The following is an 18,078-nucleotide window of genomic DNA, read 5'->3' as shown; positions in this document are numbered from 1 at the left end:
ATGACTTAGTATCTCATAATATGACTTCAGATTTATTTTACTATTCCTAGTTTTTGTCGTTGTTTTTACTGGCAGAAATGGGCTATCATATATTTTTGTATGCGTTCGATATTCATAGTTTTTTACTGTGAAACTCTAATTTGAATAAAATTCACTCTTTAAATAATAACTTTTTTTTAATAAATACATATATACGTATCATAAACCTTCTATACAGAAATAACAGGACCTGCAGTCAATAAAAAACAAACAAATACTAAAATACAAACATACAGTGGCACCAATTTGGAAAAAAAATTGTCAAAGCATGTTTTATTAATATGACGTATATTTTATTAACAACATCTGTTCTGTACATTAGAAACATAACCCACAGGGTGAGTCGCTAATGTGGCACAGAGAAGCAGACAAGACACACACACACGTAATAAAAATAAATAAATAAATAAGTGAGGTTGTCCCTGAAAAACACTCAGATCTGTCGAAAAAGCCAATTAAAAAAGGAGAAATAACCACTTTAAAAAGAATGAATCACTCGTTCACAGCAGATAAATACAAAGAAAGGCTTAAAGGTTGGAGAGTCGTTTATTTACTGCACATTTATGACACATTTGTTTAGTTTTTTTTACTAATACATGAAGTAAAACGAGAAGAAAAAGGTTGAATCAAAAGATTGTGTTGTTTATCTTTCCATGTCCAGGTTTGTTTCTGTTGGTGTGTTTATATGGATTCTAAGTAATCAGATTACATCAAAACCCAATTGACCTGCAGTAAAATTAATAACATATCCTGAAATCAGGATTTAATGATGTTAAGTGGTGTCAGTGAGCGAGATACCAAATCCACACAAGCACAAGGCGAACATGCAAACTAAACGACTAAAGTGACAAATTCCCCAAAAGAAAGCAGTGTGTTTGGTTTAAATCGTGTGGATTTTTACTTTGTAACACCAGAGTGTTAAATATATTTCTATCAGGAAATATTTTGAGTTTTCACTTGAAACATTCATAAAAAAAAAAAATCCAGTTAAACACACTTGGCCTGTTGCTAGGCAGATTAACTCTTTTGGAACTTGGTTGCTATGACAACAGCCACGCCTTTTTAATAGTGAAACAAAAAAAATGTTGGTCAAAATTGAAGGAGCTTAACGCCAAATTAACTTAAGACTTAATCAATCTCACTTCAATTTAATGAACCGAAAGCACAACATTAAAATCAGTTTTCATCAGTACAAAGTTTTTAGTTCCAGTCTGCTGACAGTTAAACACACCTGGACTGTTGCTAGGCAGAGGAACGTATTTCGAAGTTGGTCGCTATGGCAACAGCCAGTTCGTTTTCATGTTTTTTTTCTTCTTTTCATTAGTCCAAAGTGATACAAAGGGCAGTGATCAAAAGGTTTCTGCTTCTTTGAATGAGAGATTTTAAAAGTTTGTCATTCGACACTACTTGACAAAAGCCTTGTGAAACTTTAAAGAAAAAAAAAAACACAAAACATGACAGTTCTTTGGGGAATGTTGTTATTTCACATAAAATATGTGGGAGATCAACGATGATTTCACAACAAAGTGAAATAGAAATAGAAAAATCTACACAATCATGGAGCTTTAAATCCACCAAACATTTGTTTTTCCACAAACCAGAGAAAACAAGATGACGCTCAAAACCAAAACATCATTTACCAAGCTCTAAAATATCACTTCATATGTATATATATATTTATATTCATATTTATAATGTATCGGGCAGGTTTGTATGGAAGCTTGTGATCAAAGCAGCACATTTCATCACCTTCAGTGCAAACACACAACGTCACTGTGAGCCACAAACACAACAACGAAGCCGACCGATGAGGAAATATCAAAGTGTGTCCTCACCTCCAACGTAAAGATCAATATAGAAAACACAATAGAGCGCACGTACATCAGTGAGATCTCAACTGTTAGTGGAGGTAAAAGTGTTCGTTGCTGAGAAAAAGTTTGAAACGTGACTCACAACGAAGCAAAACTAGTCCAAAAAAGCCACAGTCAGCACCGGTGGACCGCAACACACTCAAAACGACTCACAACCACGACACAAATAAGTACACACAGGATTAAACGTAGCGGATGAGCTAAAAACAGGAAATTAAACTAAAAACAGTGAATTTTACCTGTTTTTTTCACTTCACAGTCAAACAATAAAATGTTAAAAGTAATAAAGCAAAGTTTGTGGGACAATAAAACATATTTAAAACAAAATTAGTGATTAAAAACCTGTTTTTAATCTTAGAAGTTAGAAAGCAACCAGTGTTACAGAGTGAAAGTCTTCATTTGCACAATGCTAATTCCGTTAGCCTGCCAATGAGATTTCATATTATAAGTTAGCATAAAGCTAGCAAACTTTTTTACACAAACTTTGGTCCTGTTTCTTTGAGTGCAAGTTATTACATAAGTCACTAGTTCACTCTTTTGTTTGCTAGCTAACTAGCTAGCTAGCTAACTACTTTGCTATCTGACAAACAGGTATTTGTTATCAGAATCAAAAATTGATGGACAAGTGGAGAAGTGCTGGACAGTATCAGCAAATCATCCAAAGTCTGTTTAATTTATTTTGGGGATTATTTTTTGGGACTGGGTGATTAGCATTTAGCCTTTAGCATCCTGAATAAAGCAGCTGAAAGACTTTCCATTTAATCCTTCATAGATCTACAATCACTTTAGTATTTAGTAAAAACAATTGGAGTTGAAGAAGACTCTACTGTAAAACTAAACCTGATCGCTTTAAATAAAGCTCAGCTCAGTCATGTATAAAATCTACCAGAAAGAAAGCGTAAATTGCAGAGTTCTGTTACACGTTTTCTCACAGTTTGCACTTGTCCCTTTGCCGCCTTTATTTTCCTGACAGTGTTCAGGCTGAGCAGCGATTGCACGTCTTCTACAGCATCTTTCACTGGAGTGAAAACTACTATATTTCTTATTAATCTTTGTGACATAAAGCGCCGTCGTGCTCAGTGACTTCTACTCTAATAGATCTCTAACGCTCACCGTCACTGTTTCTATGGCTGTTAAAGTTCAGTTAATAGTCAGTATTGATACCTCAAGGGCCAATGCAGGAAGCACTGACGGAATACTGGAGCTAAACTCTATGTATGTCTTATAAATATACTTCTAAAATAATAAATACTACGGTAATATTTTTCCCTTTTTCAGAAAACAAGATATATTGCACACGACCCTACAATGATGAGCTACACCCACATTTAAAGCTGTACGCACGGGAAACACGCTCCAATGAAGCAATAATCCACAAGATTTATTAAGAAACATTAAGAGTTTTCTGTCTTTGCCACAGAAAAAAATAAAATAAATACATATATATATAATTTGATTTGGTTTATACAATCTAAAATGGTAATGTTGGGTTATAACCAGAGGGGGCGCCAAACTCAAATTAAGCTAAAATATTTTGTCCATAATGCTACAATCTGCAGACATTGTTTTCATTTACGTCAGTAAAATCAACCACATTTTGGTTCTTTAAATCATCGTTAGCTTCAATGCTTCAACTACAGAAAATATGCTACAGTAACTCAGTTATATATAATTGTAATTCTGGAAAATATTAACAGTCTACTTGGATTTGTTTGTAAATTATGATTTTGAGGAAGTTCATTGAGAATTAATTTTAAGCTAATTTCCTTCACGGACATCATCACTGCAGTTATTATTCGTGGCCAGAGGGGGCGCCATATTCATTTGAATGAAGTTACACTTTTTATTTTCAGTATGAACTGTGAAAATCACAAAGCAGTACATCACCACAAATAATTGTTTTAACTAAATGTAGGCTTAGCTTTAATGCTACAATCTGCCAACTATAAGTTTGTCTACATCAAATAAAAGCAACCACTTCTTTTCGTCCTTAAATCCCTGTTAGCTTCAATATTTCATTAATTTAAATTATGCTCCAGTGACACAATAATAATACGTAATTATTACGTATACATATACATATAAATTACTTGCATTCGTTTGTCCATTTTGATTAGAAAACAATCATTTTGAATTAATTTATTACCTTTGCGCAGACTACGTCACTGCTTTTATTACTTATGGCCAGAGGGGGCGCCAAACCTCATCTTTAGTGAAATATATTTTGTTATGCAATTTCTTGTCTAATCAATTCAGTTTAACAAAAAATCTGGATTGCAAGACCTTATACGCAATGATTAAAAGGCACATAAATTTAGGTAGCTGGACATTAAAACCAAAATAAACAAGTATTGCCAGAGTTTGTCTATTTCAACTTTTAGTCGTAAACAATCATAGAAGTTATGTTTCGGCAACGCAACTATGAAAATAGGTAAATATTATTTTTGAAAATACATCTACTTAGATTTGTTATGAAAAGTTCACTTACAACAAATCTTGGTCGTAAAACCTTTTAAAAGCATTTTTTCTGATCTGAACAATAGCACTGTACAGCCTTATTGCCCCCCCCAGGGGGCGCCAAATCTCATCTTTATTGAAATGTATTTTGTTACACAATTTCAGGTCTAATTGATTCAGTTCAACAGATAAATCTGAATTGCAACAGTATATCCTCAAAGTTTATGAGCTACAAAAATGTAGGTAGCTAAAACTGCAATGAATTGTTATCACCAGAGGTGGCGCTAAACTCGAGACAAAGAATTTTTTTTGAAATTCTGGCTAATACTTTTAATTGTGAAGAATCACAGAAATATGTAAATGTCATTTTTGAAAATACATCTACTTAGATTTGTTTTTAAAAGCACCACTGTACAGCCTTATTATGACCAGAGGGGGCGCCAAATCCCACGTAACAACGATACACTTGTGGATTACAGCTTTATCATTTTACGAGCCTTTAGGATTATTAGGTTTGAATAAGACGGTAAATGAGAACGTAGCACATGTGAGGTGAGACTAGCTAAGGTTGGTAGTTTGAAACTCGTACTTTGGCATCAACAGAGGTTCCCGTCAGCTGCTGTTTCAGCGTTAGAGCGTTGTCAATCCTCGTTAATTCTGGAACACGACAGCGTTTTACAACATACGGGACATGAGAACGGAACTGATGTCTGCGTTCACGTCCCACGTGATCTCAATGCCAAACGTGCCCGTGTGCGCTCTGACACGCGTGTTAAAAGCCAACGTCAGTAAGTGTCGGAACGTTTGGATGCCATGAGGAGGATTTAAAAGAAGTAGCGGTGGATAAATCAAAGCCTGCGATGTGATTGGTTCGTGTTTGTAGGAAATAAAACGTGACACAGATTTAAAGATTCTTCCTAGGTTTTAAATCCTCCTCGTTTGTTAAAGATGGCGTCTACACCTGCTCCGTGTTTTCAGCTTTAGCTTCGAGGGGCGTGGTCTCAGTCGGGGCTGCCGCAATGTCGTTGGTCTCCGTTACTGGATTCGGTGTGGGCGTGGCCGCCACCAGAGGTACTTTCTCCTTCTCTGGAGACGAAGGCAGCGTGACTGCGGTGCTGGCGCTAACGGGGGCGGGGTCTTCGATGGAGGAGGAGGCCGGGGGCGGGGACCCGCTGAAGCCTTGGGCGATTTCATCGAAGGTCTTCCCCTTCGTCTCTGGGACTTTGATGAAGGTGAAGATGAAGAAGATGACGAGGAAGACGACAAAGATGAGGAAGACCCACGGACCGCACCATTCCTGAGGAGGACGAGGAGGGGGGGGGGGGTCACACTCAAAAACTAAACCCTATAATAACCATCCAATACTTTACTGTAGGTCACATCACGCCTCACCAAACCAGGTAATATTTTCACACAAGTTCAAATTACAATTACAATTTAAATTACTTTAAATTGAATTAAATTAAACTACTACTGAATTAAAATACATTTTAAATAAAATAAAATAAAAAAAACAATGAATAAATAAATGAACAAAACAAAACAAAACAAAATAAATGAAAAAAAAAATAGAATAGAATACATTTTCCAAACAAATGTAAAAATGTGGATTTGGTTTTTGACTAAAATCCCAGCAACTCTGACTCACCACCAGCTTGGGGAAGCTCATTCCCACCAGGAAGTTGGCTGTCCAGTTGCAGCAGCCGGCCACGGCCATGGCGGCCGGGCGGGGCCCCTGGGAGAAGAGCTCGGCCACGATGAACCAGGGGATGGGGCCGGGGCCGATCTCAAACATGGCCACGAACAGCATGACGGCCACGATGGCCATGTAGCTCATAACGGGGATGTGTTTCTGCTCAGAGAGAGAGGGGGGCGGAGCTTTTGAAAAATATCTACAACACGCTAGGGTTGCCATGGTAACAACAGAGATCTGAACCTGTACTGTAAATACTTCATGTAAACGTGTCATTGCCATGGTAACAGCCCACATTTGTACTTTATGGTAACGATTAACAAGATTAATGTGAATATTTCCACTCCGTTTGAATACTTCCAAAAAGTATATTACTCAAAATTGATGTTGCCATGGAAACCACACACACATGCAGTGTATTAGTTTTTGTGAGGTAATGTTGCCATAGTAACAGCAGGTTTTTAACGTGTCGTTGCCATGGCAACAGCCCATATTCGCACTTTAACTGGGAATATTAATAATATTTCCAATTAGTTTATGACTTCATTTTGTTGTTGCCATGGTAACCACACACACGTGTTTGGGCATTCAATAGGAATGTTGCAGTTAATGTCCCTATATTTCCTTGTTGTAACGTGTTATTGTCATGGTAACGGTTAACAAGACGAATGTGAATATTTCCACTTCGTCTTAATATTTCCAATTAATTTATTAATCAAATTTGTTGTTGCCATGGTAACCACACTTATATTTTCCCTTGGTCTATTGTTGTAACATGTTTTTGCCATGGGAACCACGCCTTTTAAAGTTTTGTTGCCATGGTAACAGTTAACAAGATTAAGTTGAGTATTTCCACTACGTTTATTCTTCACTTGTGTTGTTGCCATGGTAATAGCCCACATTCAAACTTTAACTGGGAATATATTTAACACTTCCAGATACTGTAGTTAATTACTCAAATTTGTGGTTGCCATGGTAAATAGGAACGTTGTGCATACTATAGTTTCTTGTTGTAACGTGCTGTTGTCATGGTTACGGTTAACAAAGATTAATGTGAATATTTCCATTCCGTCACCACGGTATTTACCTTAGTTTCTTGTTGTAACGTGTTGTTGCCATAGTAACGACACATTTTGAAATGTTGTTGTCAATGTAACAGTTAATGAGTTTAAGGCAACGCTAGAGACTCACCATGAGGAGAGAGATGGTCATGAGCAGAGCGCTGATGGCCATGCCACCCAATCCCAGGAGGTGGAGAGTCCTCCGTCCCGCCTTCTCCACCAGGAACAGCTGATGGACACACACACACACACACACACACACACACACACACACACACACACACACACACACACACACACACACACACACACACACACACACACACACACACACACACACACACACACAGTTTACAAACACACACTGGTGATGGTGATGGTGATAATGATGGTGATGGTGGTGATGGTGATGGTGATGGTGATGGTGGTGATGGTGATGATGATGGTGATGGTGATGGTGATGGTGGTGATGGTGATGATGATGGTGATGGTGATGGTGATGATGATGGTGATGGTGGTGATGGTGATGATGATGGTGATGGTGATGGTGATGATGGTGATGGTGAAGGTGATGGTGATGAGACTCACAGAAACTACGGTGAAGATGGTGTTGACGATGCCGGCACCGATGGTGGCGTAGATGGGCTGCTTCACTCCGGCTGATTCAAAAATTCCCGTGGAATAATAAAAGACCTGAGAGATGGAGAGAAAAAAGGTCAGAGGTCAATCACTGGTTAACACGGACACCAGTTGCAACAGAACACCAGAAAAACAAAATTATTCAAAGAGACACAAAATGACACAAATTTCACAAAAAATGACACAAATGGGAAGTTTAACGATAAAAAGGAACAAACAACAAAAACGTACAAAACACAACATAACAAAAAAAAACAAAATAACAACAAAAACATAATGATTTTAACTCTGTAATACTCTGTAATCAAAGGAGTAAAAGTAAATATTAAAACACACACAAAAACAACACAAAATGACACAGAGAGAGCAGAGGCCGACTGCCGTTGAGTAGTGACTAGTTTGCAGTAGCTCTGGGCTCGTTCTGTGTGTGACTGCACGGGTGTAGTGAATCAGCTGGTGACCGTGTTGCCTGGTGGTGTGAGTGACTCACAGCGTTGATGCCAGAGAGCTGCTGTGAAAGCTGCAACATGATGGCCACCAGCAGCGGTTGTCGGTACGAGGCCGAGCGGAACAGCTCAGCGATGGTCACCTTCTTCTCCGCCGCCATCTTGGCGCTCTCCTCCTTCATCTCCTGCATGTCTTTACTGACGTCCTCCACGCCGCGCAGACGCACCAATGCTGTCGACATATCGCAGTGTCAGTAGATGGAAAATATTTTATATACTCACCGGGCCCTTAGACAAAATAAGTTGATGACCCTCTCATTTATTTAGTTTTATTTCTTAAATTAAGTAGAATATCATCAAATTTGAATTGTGTCTGGAGGCTGGTGCAAAAATAAAATAAAAACCTGAACTTTGTTTTTTTTATTTTATCAATTTAATTTTTATTTGCACAGTATAAATGACAAAGAAATATCTATCATTTCCGTCCAACGCAGAGCTTTACTTGTTTTTTTATTATTTAAAATTCTTTCAATCTATCAAAATAATTTTCTGAGTTTCTGGCCCTTGGACTGATGTAGTTGCTGACCCCCAACACATTTGAACAAACAAAATTACTGCAAAAACAAGCAAAACAACTACAAATAAATGATTAAAAAATGTGCACACACAAAACAACAACAAAAACACACAAATAACACATAACAAACAAAACTACAAAAATATACAAAATGACACGTAGACAGATAATGACAGAAAATATTAATGAAATGCATCAAAAATACACTGACTCGTAAAATCATACAAAATACAGACACTGTGTGTGTGTGTGTGTGTGTGTGTGTGTGTGTGTGTGTGTGTGTGTGTGTGTGTGTGTGTGTGTGTGTGTGTGTGTGTGTGTGTGTGTGTGTGTGTGTGAGAGTGAGTGTCACACGCCAAAACCTCCTGTTGGTTGAAGGAGCTAAAGCTCAGTGACCTTAAACTACCTGCAGTTTTGGTTTGATGGGTGTAAACAACAAGACGGTCGTGGTTTAGTTGGTGACTCTACTCTACATCCTGTTGGTGAACTGATGATAAACAACAACACACTGAAAACAAACTCAGAGCGTTTTGCCTGTCGGTGTATCAGTTCAACTGGTGATGATTATAAGTGGTGACACATCATGGCAGAAGCCAAGCTTATAATATATCCTGATATCTCTCCGTTAGCTTCAACTCACCAATCATTCTCTGTCAGAGAGGCTGTACTACGAAGCAGGATATGAACACGTTCACCTCAGTGTAAATGTTTTGGAGATTTTTGGAGACCTTTGACAAACTTAGGAGATTTTTGGAGATGTTTGGACATATTTTGGAGATTTTCTGAGATGTTTGGAGAAGTTAAAGTAGGTTGAACATGTTTTAGAGGTGTTTGGAGATATTCTAGAGATGTTTAAGTACATCTGGCCATCTTTGTGAGATGTTTATCAGATGTTCGTGAGATGTTAGCCTCCACCTTGGCGTGCCTGCTCCTCCTGTTTCAGGTTGATGAGGAGGAAGCGGGGGCTCTCTGGACAGAAGGGCAGCAGGATGCACTGCAGCACGGCGGGGGCCACGGTGAGAGCCAGGAGGAGGGGCCACATCTTCTGAGAGCCCAACAGAGCCTCCAGACCAAAGATCTGCAGGAGGACACACCATCAGTCACTAATTAAATCACACTGAGCAGCATCCTAAACCTTCTCAGAGGAGACCAACCTGAGCGATGAGGATCCCTACGACCACGCCCAGCTGGTGCAACGTACCAAACGCCCCTCTGAGGGGGGTGGGGGACACCTCGCCCACATACATGGGGGTCAGACCGGTGAAGAGTCCACAGAACAGACCAATGACGAGGCGTCCAGCGATCACCATCTCATAGGAGGAGCAGAGGGTGCAGAAACCCATCAGGAGCCCCCCGATGAGGGCCAGGATGTTGACCAGGAACATGGAGCGCCGCCTGCACAAATATTGATAAAACATATTGATTTGGTAAAATAATCTTTGGTGCTCTGTAAAGATTTATCATGAGGTAAAAAATAAAATACCAAATGTCCTCAAGTCAATAAAAGGTCATGTAGATAATGTGTCAAAACCCAAACTATATCACATTAGAATAGATCAAAGATTTATCAGACAAAAAGTGTGATCAAACATTTCTGAGACAATATCTGGTCATTTACCCTTTTATTGAGAAAAGTACACTTAAAGGTGCAGTCTGCAACTCTCATAAAAGTGACTTTTTGTCATATTTGCTAAAACTGTCACTATGTAAGGACAGCTTTACATCAAACTAGTAGTTTGTGCAAAAAAAACATGCTGATTGAGCCCCGCCCCCTGCTGCTCCTGCAAACTTTGGCAGATTGCCAGAATGTACCGCGACCGAGCAAAAAGAACCAATCAGAGCCAGGATTGTGTTTGATGGACTGTGACAGCTGTTGCTCACAGGCCCCACCCCTTTCCAGGAGCTGGAGCGCTGTCTTTTTTTTACAGTGTATGGTCTGGAGGAGTAGAAGATGGAATTGGTGACTTTTCTGCTTGAAAGGTAATTACTGCTGCTTGATTTACATTATGTTTGTATTTGTAACTGTTACACTAGAACTATGTAGTGCATGTGTTGTTTGTGTGTGGGCTGCTGTAAGTGACACTGTGTTGTTGCTGCTGCTGAGGTGTGTGCACATTGAGAGAGAAAAGTGCTACAGTAATATGTTTTTAACAGAGCATGTTATATTACTGTGATGTTACTGTTGGACTAACGTTAGCTTGTTAGCTCCTCTGAGAGAGGGACTTTGGAAAGTTTGGAGGCGGGGCAAGAGAGCAGCGGGAGGGAGGGTAGTATATAAATGTGATATTTCAGCCATTAGAACAAGATATTTAATATGTCCTATTCCCCCAAATACAAAGATAAAACTTCTAAATGACATTTGTCCATTAAATGATTTGTATTAATAAAAGATTTAAACTGGATGTGAACAATTGTTACTTATGCAAAACAAATTTAGGAACAAGAAAACATTTATTTTATGAGTGTGAAATAGTCCAATGTATGAGTTGCTGTTTCCTAAAGATGCAAATATTGATTTTTGGTTATTTCAAAAATATTCAAATTGCCATCTTCCTTAAGAATAAAAAACATAAATTTTTTTATCAATAATTTCATTATAATAATAAAATATTATATACAAAAATGCATATTTGCTAAATGCGCCCTGTCATGGTCTGGTTTAAAATCAGAGATTTCATTGTTTCAAAGATTGTCAGACAAAATTAAAAACGTCCATGCAAGAAAATTATATAAGTTTTTTATTACGTAGGTTACATTTATTTTTAAAAAAACAACCTTTGTACAATATTGTTATTGTATTTATTCGCTTATATTTTCCTTGTGTGTTTTTTCTCATGTCGCTTTGGTTGTTGAACTGTATTTAGTGTAAATTGAGGAAGTTGTTGCACGTTATCTTGTTTGTTAATAAAAAAAAAAACACCAGCATTTCGGGGGCGTGGCCATTACAACTAGAACCTCCCACTGTGATGGTGTATAGCTGAGTGTGACCTCTGACCTTCCAAAGCGGTTGGCCATCACCCCCACGCTAAAGGACCCCACCATCCCCCCCACGCTGAAGATGGCCACGGCCACGCTCCACACGATGGTGACGGTGGAAGGACTGATAGGTTCTCCGTAACGTTCCATCCACGTGGCGTTGAAGAACCAGCGAAGTTTCTGATGGAAAAGAGAGAGAACGGACGCACACGCTCAACGTTTACAACACGTTTATTATTTTTACTCTTTTATGCTAAAGGACGTAAAAACTAATGAAGATATTGATCAGGGTTCCCACACTTTTTTAACAATGATTTTTCAAAAATTTCCAAAATATTTTACCAAATTTCCATGACTTAGTTGTTCAGAAACATATAGATTTATTCTCATAAAAACTGAGCGTTTCTTTCCAGTGTACTAGTGTAACAGAGTCTGACAGTGTGTCATAGTTAGTGGAACAGTATAAGTTATTGATCATAAACATCGTACAATAGCCTCAGTTTGAAATATTATTTAAAATACGATGCATCAGTTATTGAATATAACATTAAACAACCATTAAAAAAGCGCTAACATGTTTAATTATGAGATTACAATTTCAACTGGCAGACACTTTTATCCAAACCAAAGTACTACACCCTATAGGTTCCCAAAGTGAGGTACTGATAATGCTAGGTCGAAGCTAATACTAGGTCAATATTAATGCTAGGCTAATGGTAGGTTATTGCTATGCTAATGTTAATGTTGATGCTAGGTTATTGCTATTGTTAGACTAATGCTAATGCCAACGATAAGCAAATGTAGTGCGACGCGGGCCACTGCCTGCATCCTCACATGCATTTACTTCAGGAAATGCAAATATTCTAGTTGTTGTTATTATTACTATTATTATTATTATTATTCTTATTATTCTTATTCTTATTATTCTTATTATTATTATTATTCCTCAACAGGATAGGTAAAATTAACTGTACATTGTTACATTGTATATAACATTACATTATTACGTTTTGTAAGGTTAAATATCTGAAGGAGTACAGGATTGTAGAACACAATGTCCCACAGTAACAGCAAAGGTTGGATTTTAAACATTGAAATAAAATATTTTACATTTCCAAAACTTTTCCAAAACAGTTAAATTATTCCATCACTTTTTAAAACTGGAAAATCTTTCTTTTTTTAAAAAAAATTCCATAACTTTTCCAGGAATGTCATGATTGTGTGGACGATGATTGATACAAAGAATAACTCTGACCTGTTCTGGAGCGTTAATGACTCCTGTGTTGTATCCAAACTGCAGAGATCCAATGACGGCCGTGGACAAAGAGAACAGGAGGTAACCTGTGACCTGCTTCTCCTTCTGGGGGGGGGGGGGGGGGGGGGGGGCAGAGTCAGAACACTGAATATCTGCTGAGGGATCAAAGCTCAGAGAAGAAGTGATGGATGTTTCTCTGATTACAGGAAGTAGAAAATAAAGACGTATGACATGAAATTAATCAGAGAGATTTAGGTTAAAGTCTAATAAACATCTACAGACATTGTGTGTGTGTGTGTCATTGTTTTTATCATTGTTGTTATTAATGTTTGTATTGATAATGTTATTTGCTATAGAAAAGTGGAAGGTTAAGTAGCTTTTTCATGATTTACATGAGAATTTTAATTCCTCTTTAATTCAGAATAAAAGTCAAATCCTCTTTAAACTGACCTTGTAAACACTTCATTAACAAATGTGACACACACACACACACACACACACACACACACACACACACACACACACACACACACACACACACACACACACACACACATTGATTGTTGTTGTTTACAATGACCAGCTGATGTTTATTTAGAATAGATGGAGGTCAGTGTTTGTGCTGATGCGTGAGAATAAGTTCAGGGTCAAACAGAAAAACAGATGCTGATGGAGCTGCTATATGATACACACACACACACACACACACACACACACACACACACACACACACACACACACACACACACACACACACACACACACACACACACACACCTCTCATGTCATCAGCAGTATCAGGGTCACCAGTTAAAATGACTACCAGTAGAACCACAACACCCACTAATGTAAAATAAGTTAACTGTGACTCGTCAATAATCGGGGGCAGTGCCTAAACCGTCCAATCAGAGTCTTTTCAAACAAAGATGGCTGCTTGTCCTTCTTCTTCTGATTCTCATTCACACGTATTTATTCCCTGAGGATTTAAAGGACGTCAATAATCCCAGCAGCCATTTGGTCACACAGTCACATGACTTCAATGTCCACACAGATAACTGGTGTTATTATTCTTTGATAATAATTTTATGATGCTGGAACATTTTCATTTCTGCTGAGTCTTCATTTGAAATATTTGCTCCTATTTGCATATTATTGCTGAGTCATGGTTTAATACTTAGGCCTACCAAGTATTTGTGTGGAGTCATCATTTGAACTATTGGAGCCACTTATTGCCGAGTCATGACTGGAAAACAATAGTATTGGTGACGAGTCATGATTTAATACTTAAACCTGAATATTTTTGATGAGTAATCGTTTGGAAGTATTAAAACATGCCTTTGTATTATTGCTGAGTCATGGCTGGAACGCAATAGTGTTAGTTCTGAGTCGTGGTTGGATTTATAAAAGCCTAAAGCGGCAGATCTTTGCCTGAACGCGACAGGCCAAGTTAAGTTGGGTTTTATTTTTTTACACGGGCTCTGCTCGGGCGCCGTGCGGTAAATGAGCGTCGGGTGACGTGTATCGATACGCGTGAGAAAAACGGACAACGACTCGTACTTGAGCTGTGTGCACAGACGAGAACTAAAAATAATCACAACTTTTAAGGCCCGATTTAACCTCAGCCTATTTACATACTGTATAGAGCGTATTTCTGCTGAGTCATGGTTTGATCCCCACAGGCAACCTGAGTCATATTAAAATGCCTTTACATAATTTACAGAACACACGCACACACACACACACACACACACACACACACACACACACACACACACACACACACACACACACACACACACAGAGTTATCGTCCATTTTCTCCTTCACTGCTACACTGTCACCATCCTCGTGTTCATGGTAACAGCCTGTAGGTGACAGCAGTGTGTGTGTGTGTGTGTGTGTGTGTGTGTGTGTGTGTTGACACACTGATCCACATCACACATCAGTGGTCAATAGCCGCACAGCATTCTGGGATATTTACATCAGCTGACCCACAAATGAGAAACCCATCCAACCATCGTCCATCCATAATGAATAGTTCAATAAGTCGATTAATCACGAGTCGTCCTCACACAAACCCAGTGTGTGTGTGTGTGTGTGTGTGTGTGTGTGTGTTAATGTCACAGCTCATCCCTGTGTGTACGTGCACTAAAACACACACATGTCCACGTGAATTAAATCCACTGTGATTTGTGTTAAATGAAAACATTAGTCACAGCTCAGAGCAGACAGCGTTCACATGAACATTAGTGTAGTTTGTGCTCTTATTTTGTAGGATCTTTGCTATTATAGATATTACAATACACACTGACTCACAATCACATGACACACGTTCACGTTTTAAGAGCACACACACACACACACACGCACACACACACGCACACACACACACACACACACACACACACATTAAATATTCTGTTTTAGTTTGAAAAAGTTACATTGATTTTCAGAGAAAATGACAGTCACAATAGATATATCTATATATATATATATATATATATAGATATATATATATATCTATATATATATATATATAGATATATAGATATATAGATATAGAACGATAGATAGACAGTAACCATAGTAACAGTAGTAGTAAAGTCTTTTATTTTCTCACCTGTCCCTCCATCCTGTTGCTCTTCTGATCAATGAGCGGTTGATTGATTGATTGATTGATAGATTGGTAATCCGATCGTCAGGTGGGGCTGATCAGATCGTGGCTGTATGATCGGATCAGACTAGCAGCTGTAGTCAGAGGAGCTGTCCGTGGTGCTGAACCCTCCTCTCCGTGTCGTGATGCTCGTTCCACCGGTACCGGAGCCTCTTCGAGCCGCACTGCACGTAGACCCGTAACGTGGCCCCGCCCCGTCGTCGTGCAGAGGGTCACGCGCGTGACTCCCCTCTACGTCACTGCCGTCAGCTGACGCAATGGCGCGGTTTTTTTTCCTCCCGTTACGGTTCGTCGCCTCACACTCAAGGATTTTTTGGAAAGACTTCAGTCAGTTTATCATTGTCCATCTTTACAAAGACTTTTCGTTGAAATGGGAGGATATTGTCTTGTGTTTTTTTAGAAACTACTCTAAAGAAAATGCTTTTGTTTTAATAAACCTCATGATTATTTTGGCAAAATACTACATCCATAAGTGTAAGTACACCAGTCAAAAACCAACATTTATTCATTTTCATTGTGACATAATAAATTACATAAATCTCATAAAGAAATCCAAAAATAAAAAGGCTCAGAAAACTATTTACATCTGTACAATTTTTAAAATATTTGATTGTATGTGAACCCCCTGGCACTTGTTTATTGTGTTTTGTATGTATGTCTATACTGTCTGTATACTTTGTTTGCAAAATAAAAAAAAAAAAAAAAAAAAAAAAAAAGTTACGGTTCGTCGCTGAGCGGGAGTCTGCGCATGCGCCTGCGGGACGACCTTGACCGCAGCAGCAGCAGCCAGTGGGGCTGATGTTGCGTCAGCATCCCGTTACTAAGGCAACGGAGGAGGGGCCCGAGCACGTGACGTCACATCTGGACACCAGGAACAGCGACTTATCAGTTTAAATCGTGTAAAGATCACCATGGCAACAAAACCCGGAAAAGGAAACTGAAATTAATCCTAATATTTAAACGTTTTTCTTTAGTTTTTTTTAAAAGAGTTTTAAAAATTAAACTCGTAAAAAAATGACAGATTTCATTTAAATAAATATCAAATAAAGAAAAATAATTTCAATAAAAAACAATTTACAAGTGATGGTTAGTCAGCAGTTTTAATCAGATGAAGATTGAAGATGAAAAATATTTTTAAGGTATTTTAAAAAATAAACTGAAAAAAAAAAAAAGACAAGTCTTTAAATAAAATTAAAATAGATAAAAGAACGTGAGGCTGGTGTCAAACTACAAACACTTCAATCAGGATTCTTTTAAAAACACAAAGATCAGAGACACTGTGAGGAATGTAGTTTATTGTGTTAGATCAGAAATTAATATCATTAAATGTGTTCAAATCTTCCCAGCAAACGTTCCTGTTTCCAACTGTTCGTCTCATTTTTCACCTGTAACAGAAACCAGACACCTCCTCCTGACACACGTCTTCATTCATCATAAACTCATGAAGAAATGGTGTTAGTGTGGGCTTTAGAACATAGAACATGGCTTTAGAACATGGCTTTAGAACATAGAACATGGCTTTAGAACATAGAACATGGCTTTAGAACATGGCTTTAGAACATGGCTTTAGAACATAGAACATGGCTTTAGAACATAGAACATGGCTTTAGAACATGGCTTTAGAACATAGAACATGGCTTTAGAACATGGCTTTAGAACATAGAACATGGCTTTAGAACATGGCTTTAGAACATAGAACATGGCTTTAGAACATGGCTTTAGAACATAGAACATGGCTTTAGAACATGGCTTTAGAACATAGAACATGGCTTTAGAACATGGCTTTAGAACATGGCTTTAGAACATAGAACATGGCTTTAGAACATGGCTTTAGAACATAGAACATGGCTTTAGAACATGGCTTTAGAACATGGCTTTAGAACACACATTTTAGACACTATTAACACACTGCAGACACACCTTTAACAGAGTTTCACACATTCACAACCTGAACCTTTGTTTTCTTCTATTTATTTAAAAACGGGTCATTATAGCAAAAAGTGGAACAAACAGACAAATATGTCAAATTTATCTCGTGTGTGTGTATGTGTGTGTGTGTGTGTGTGTGTGTGTGTGTGTGTCTGCGTGTGTGTGTGTGTGTCTGCGTGTGTGTGTGTGTGTGTGTGTGTGTGTGTGTGTGTGTGTGTGTGTGTGTGTGTGTGTGTGTGTGTGTGTGTGTGTGTGTGTGTGTGTGTGTGTGTGTGTGTGTGTGTCTAACCCAAACCCAGCTCATAGGACACAGACTCTTGTAGACCCTCATGTACCACACACAGTATAGAGTATTGTAGTGTGTGGTTACCATAGTTACCCAGGTAGTTCTGGAAACAGTTCCTGGTCTGGTTCGTGTGACGTCTTGCGATAGTTCTTGATTTTTTCCTCAATGTTTTCAGA

The 18,078-nt window shown here is 38.3% G+C and overlaps 1 protein-coding gene across 2 annotated transcripts; it reads right to left on the bottom strand.

The window, feature by feature from the left end:
* Positions 1-466: 466 nt before the first annotated feature.
* On the bottom strand, positions 467-15,976 carry slc2a3a (solute carrier family 2 member 3a). Of its 2 annotated transcripts, none has more exons than XM_028442830.1 (10): positions 15,634-15,976; positions 13,015-13,119; positions 11,779-11,939; positions 9,938-10,178; positions 9,699-9,861; positions 8,251-8,438; positions 7,710-7,814; positions 7,252-7,350; positions 6,016-6,219; positions 467-5,664 (listed from the first exon to the last, which is right to left on the bottom strand). In XM_028442830.1, the coding sequence occupies exons 1-10, from the start codon at positions 15,643-15,645 to the stop codon at positions 5,323-5,325; spliced, it is 1,620 nt and encodes a 539-aa protein (XP_028298631.1). In that variant the 5' UTR covers positions 15,646-15,976; the 3' UTR covers positions 467-5,322. The 2 variants fall into 2 exon arrangements, with proteins under 2 accessions (XP_028298631.1, XP_028298632.1); XM_028442831.1 differs by having other exon boundaries at positions 13,015-13,116.
* Positions 15,977-18,078: the final 2,102 nt, after the last annotated feature.

The sequence above is a fragment of the Gouania willdenowi genome, unplaced genomic scaffold, assembly GCF_900634775.1.
Source record: "Gouania willdenowi unplaced genomic scaffold, fGouWil2.1 scaffold_85_arrow_ctg1, whole genome shotgun sequence".
Classification (NCBI taxonomy): Eukaryota; Metazoa; Chordata; class Actinopteri; order Blenniiformes; family Gobiesocidae; genus Gouania; species Gouania willdenowi.
The sequence above is the reverse complement of the archived record's forward strand: the minus strand, read 5'-3'. Positions and strand labels throughout refer to the sequence as shown.

Bases quoted from the DNA above. Each gene is read 5' to 3' on its own strand.
- slc2a3a (XM_028442830.1), bottom strand. The intron at 7,351-7,709 runs GTGAGTCTCATC...TGTGTCCATCAG, and splicing joins CCATCTTCACCGTAGTTTCT to CTGTTCCTGGTGGAGAAGGC. The intron at 5,665-6,015 runs GTGAGTCAGAGT...CGTCCTCCTCAG, and splicing joins TGAGCTTCCCCAAGCTGGTG to GAATGGTGCGGTCCGTGGGT.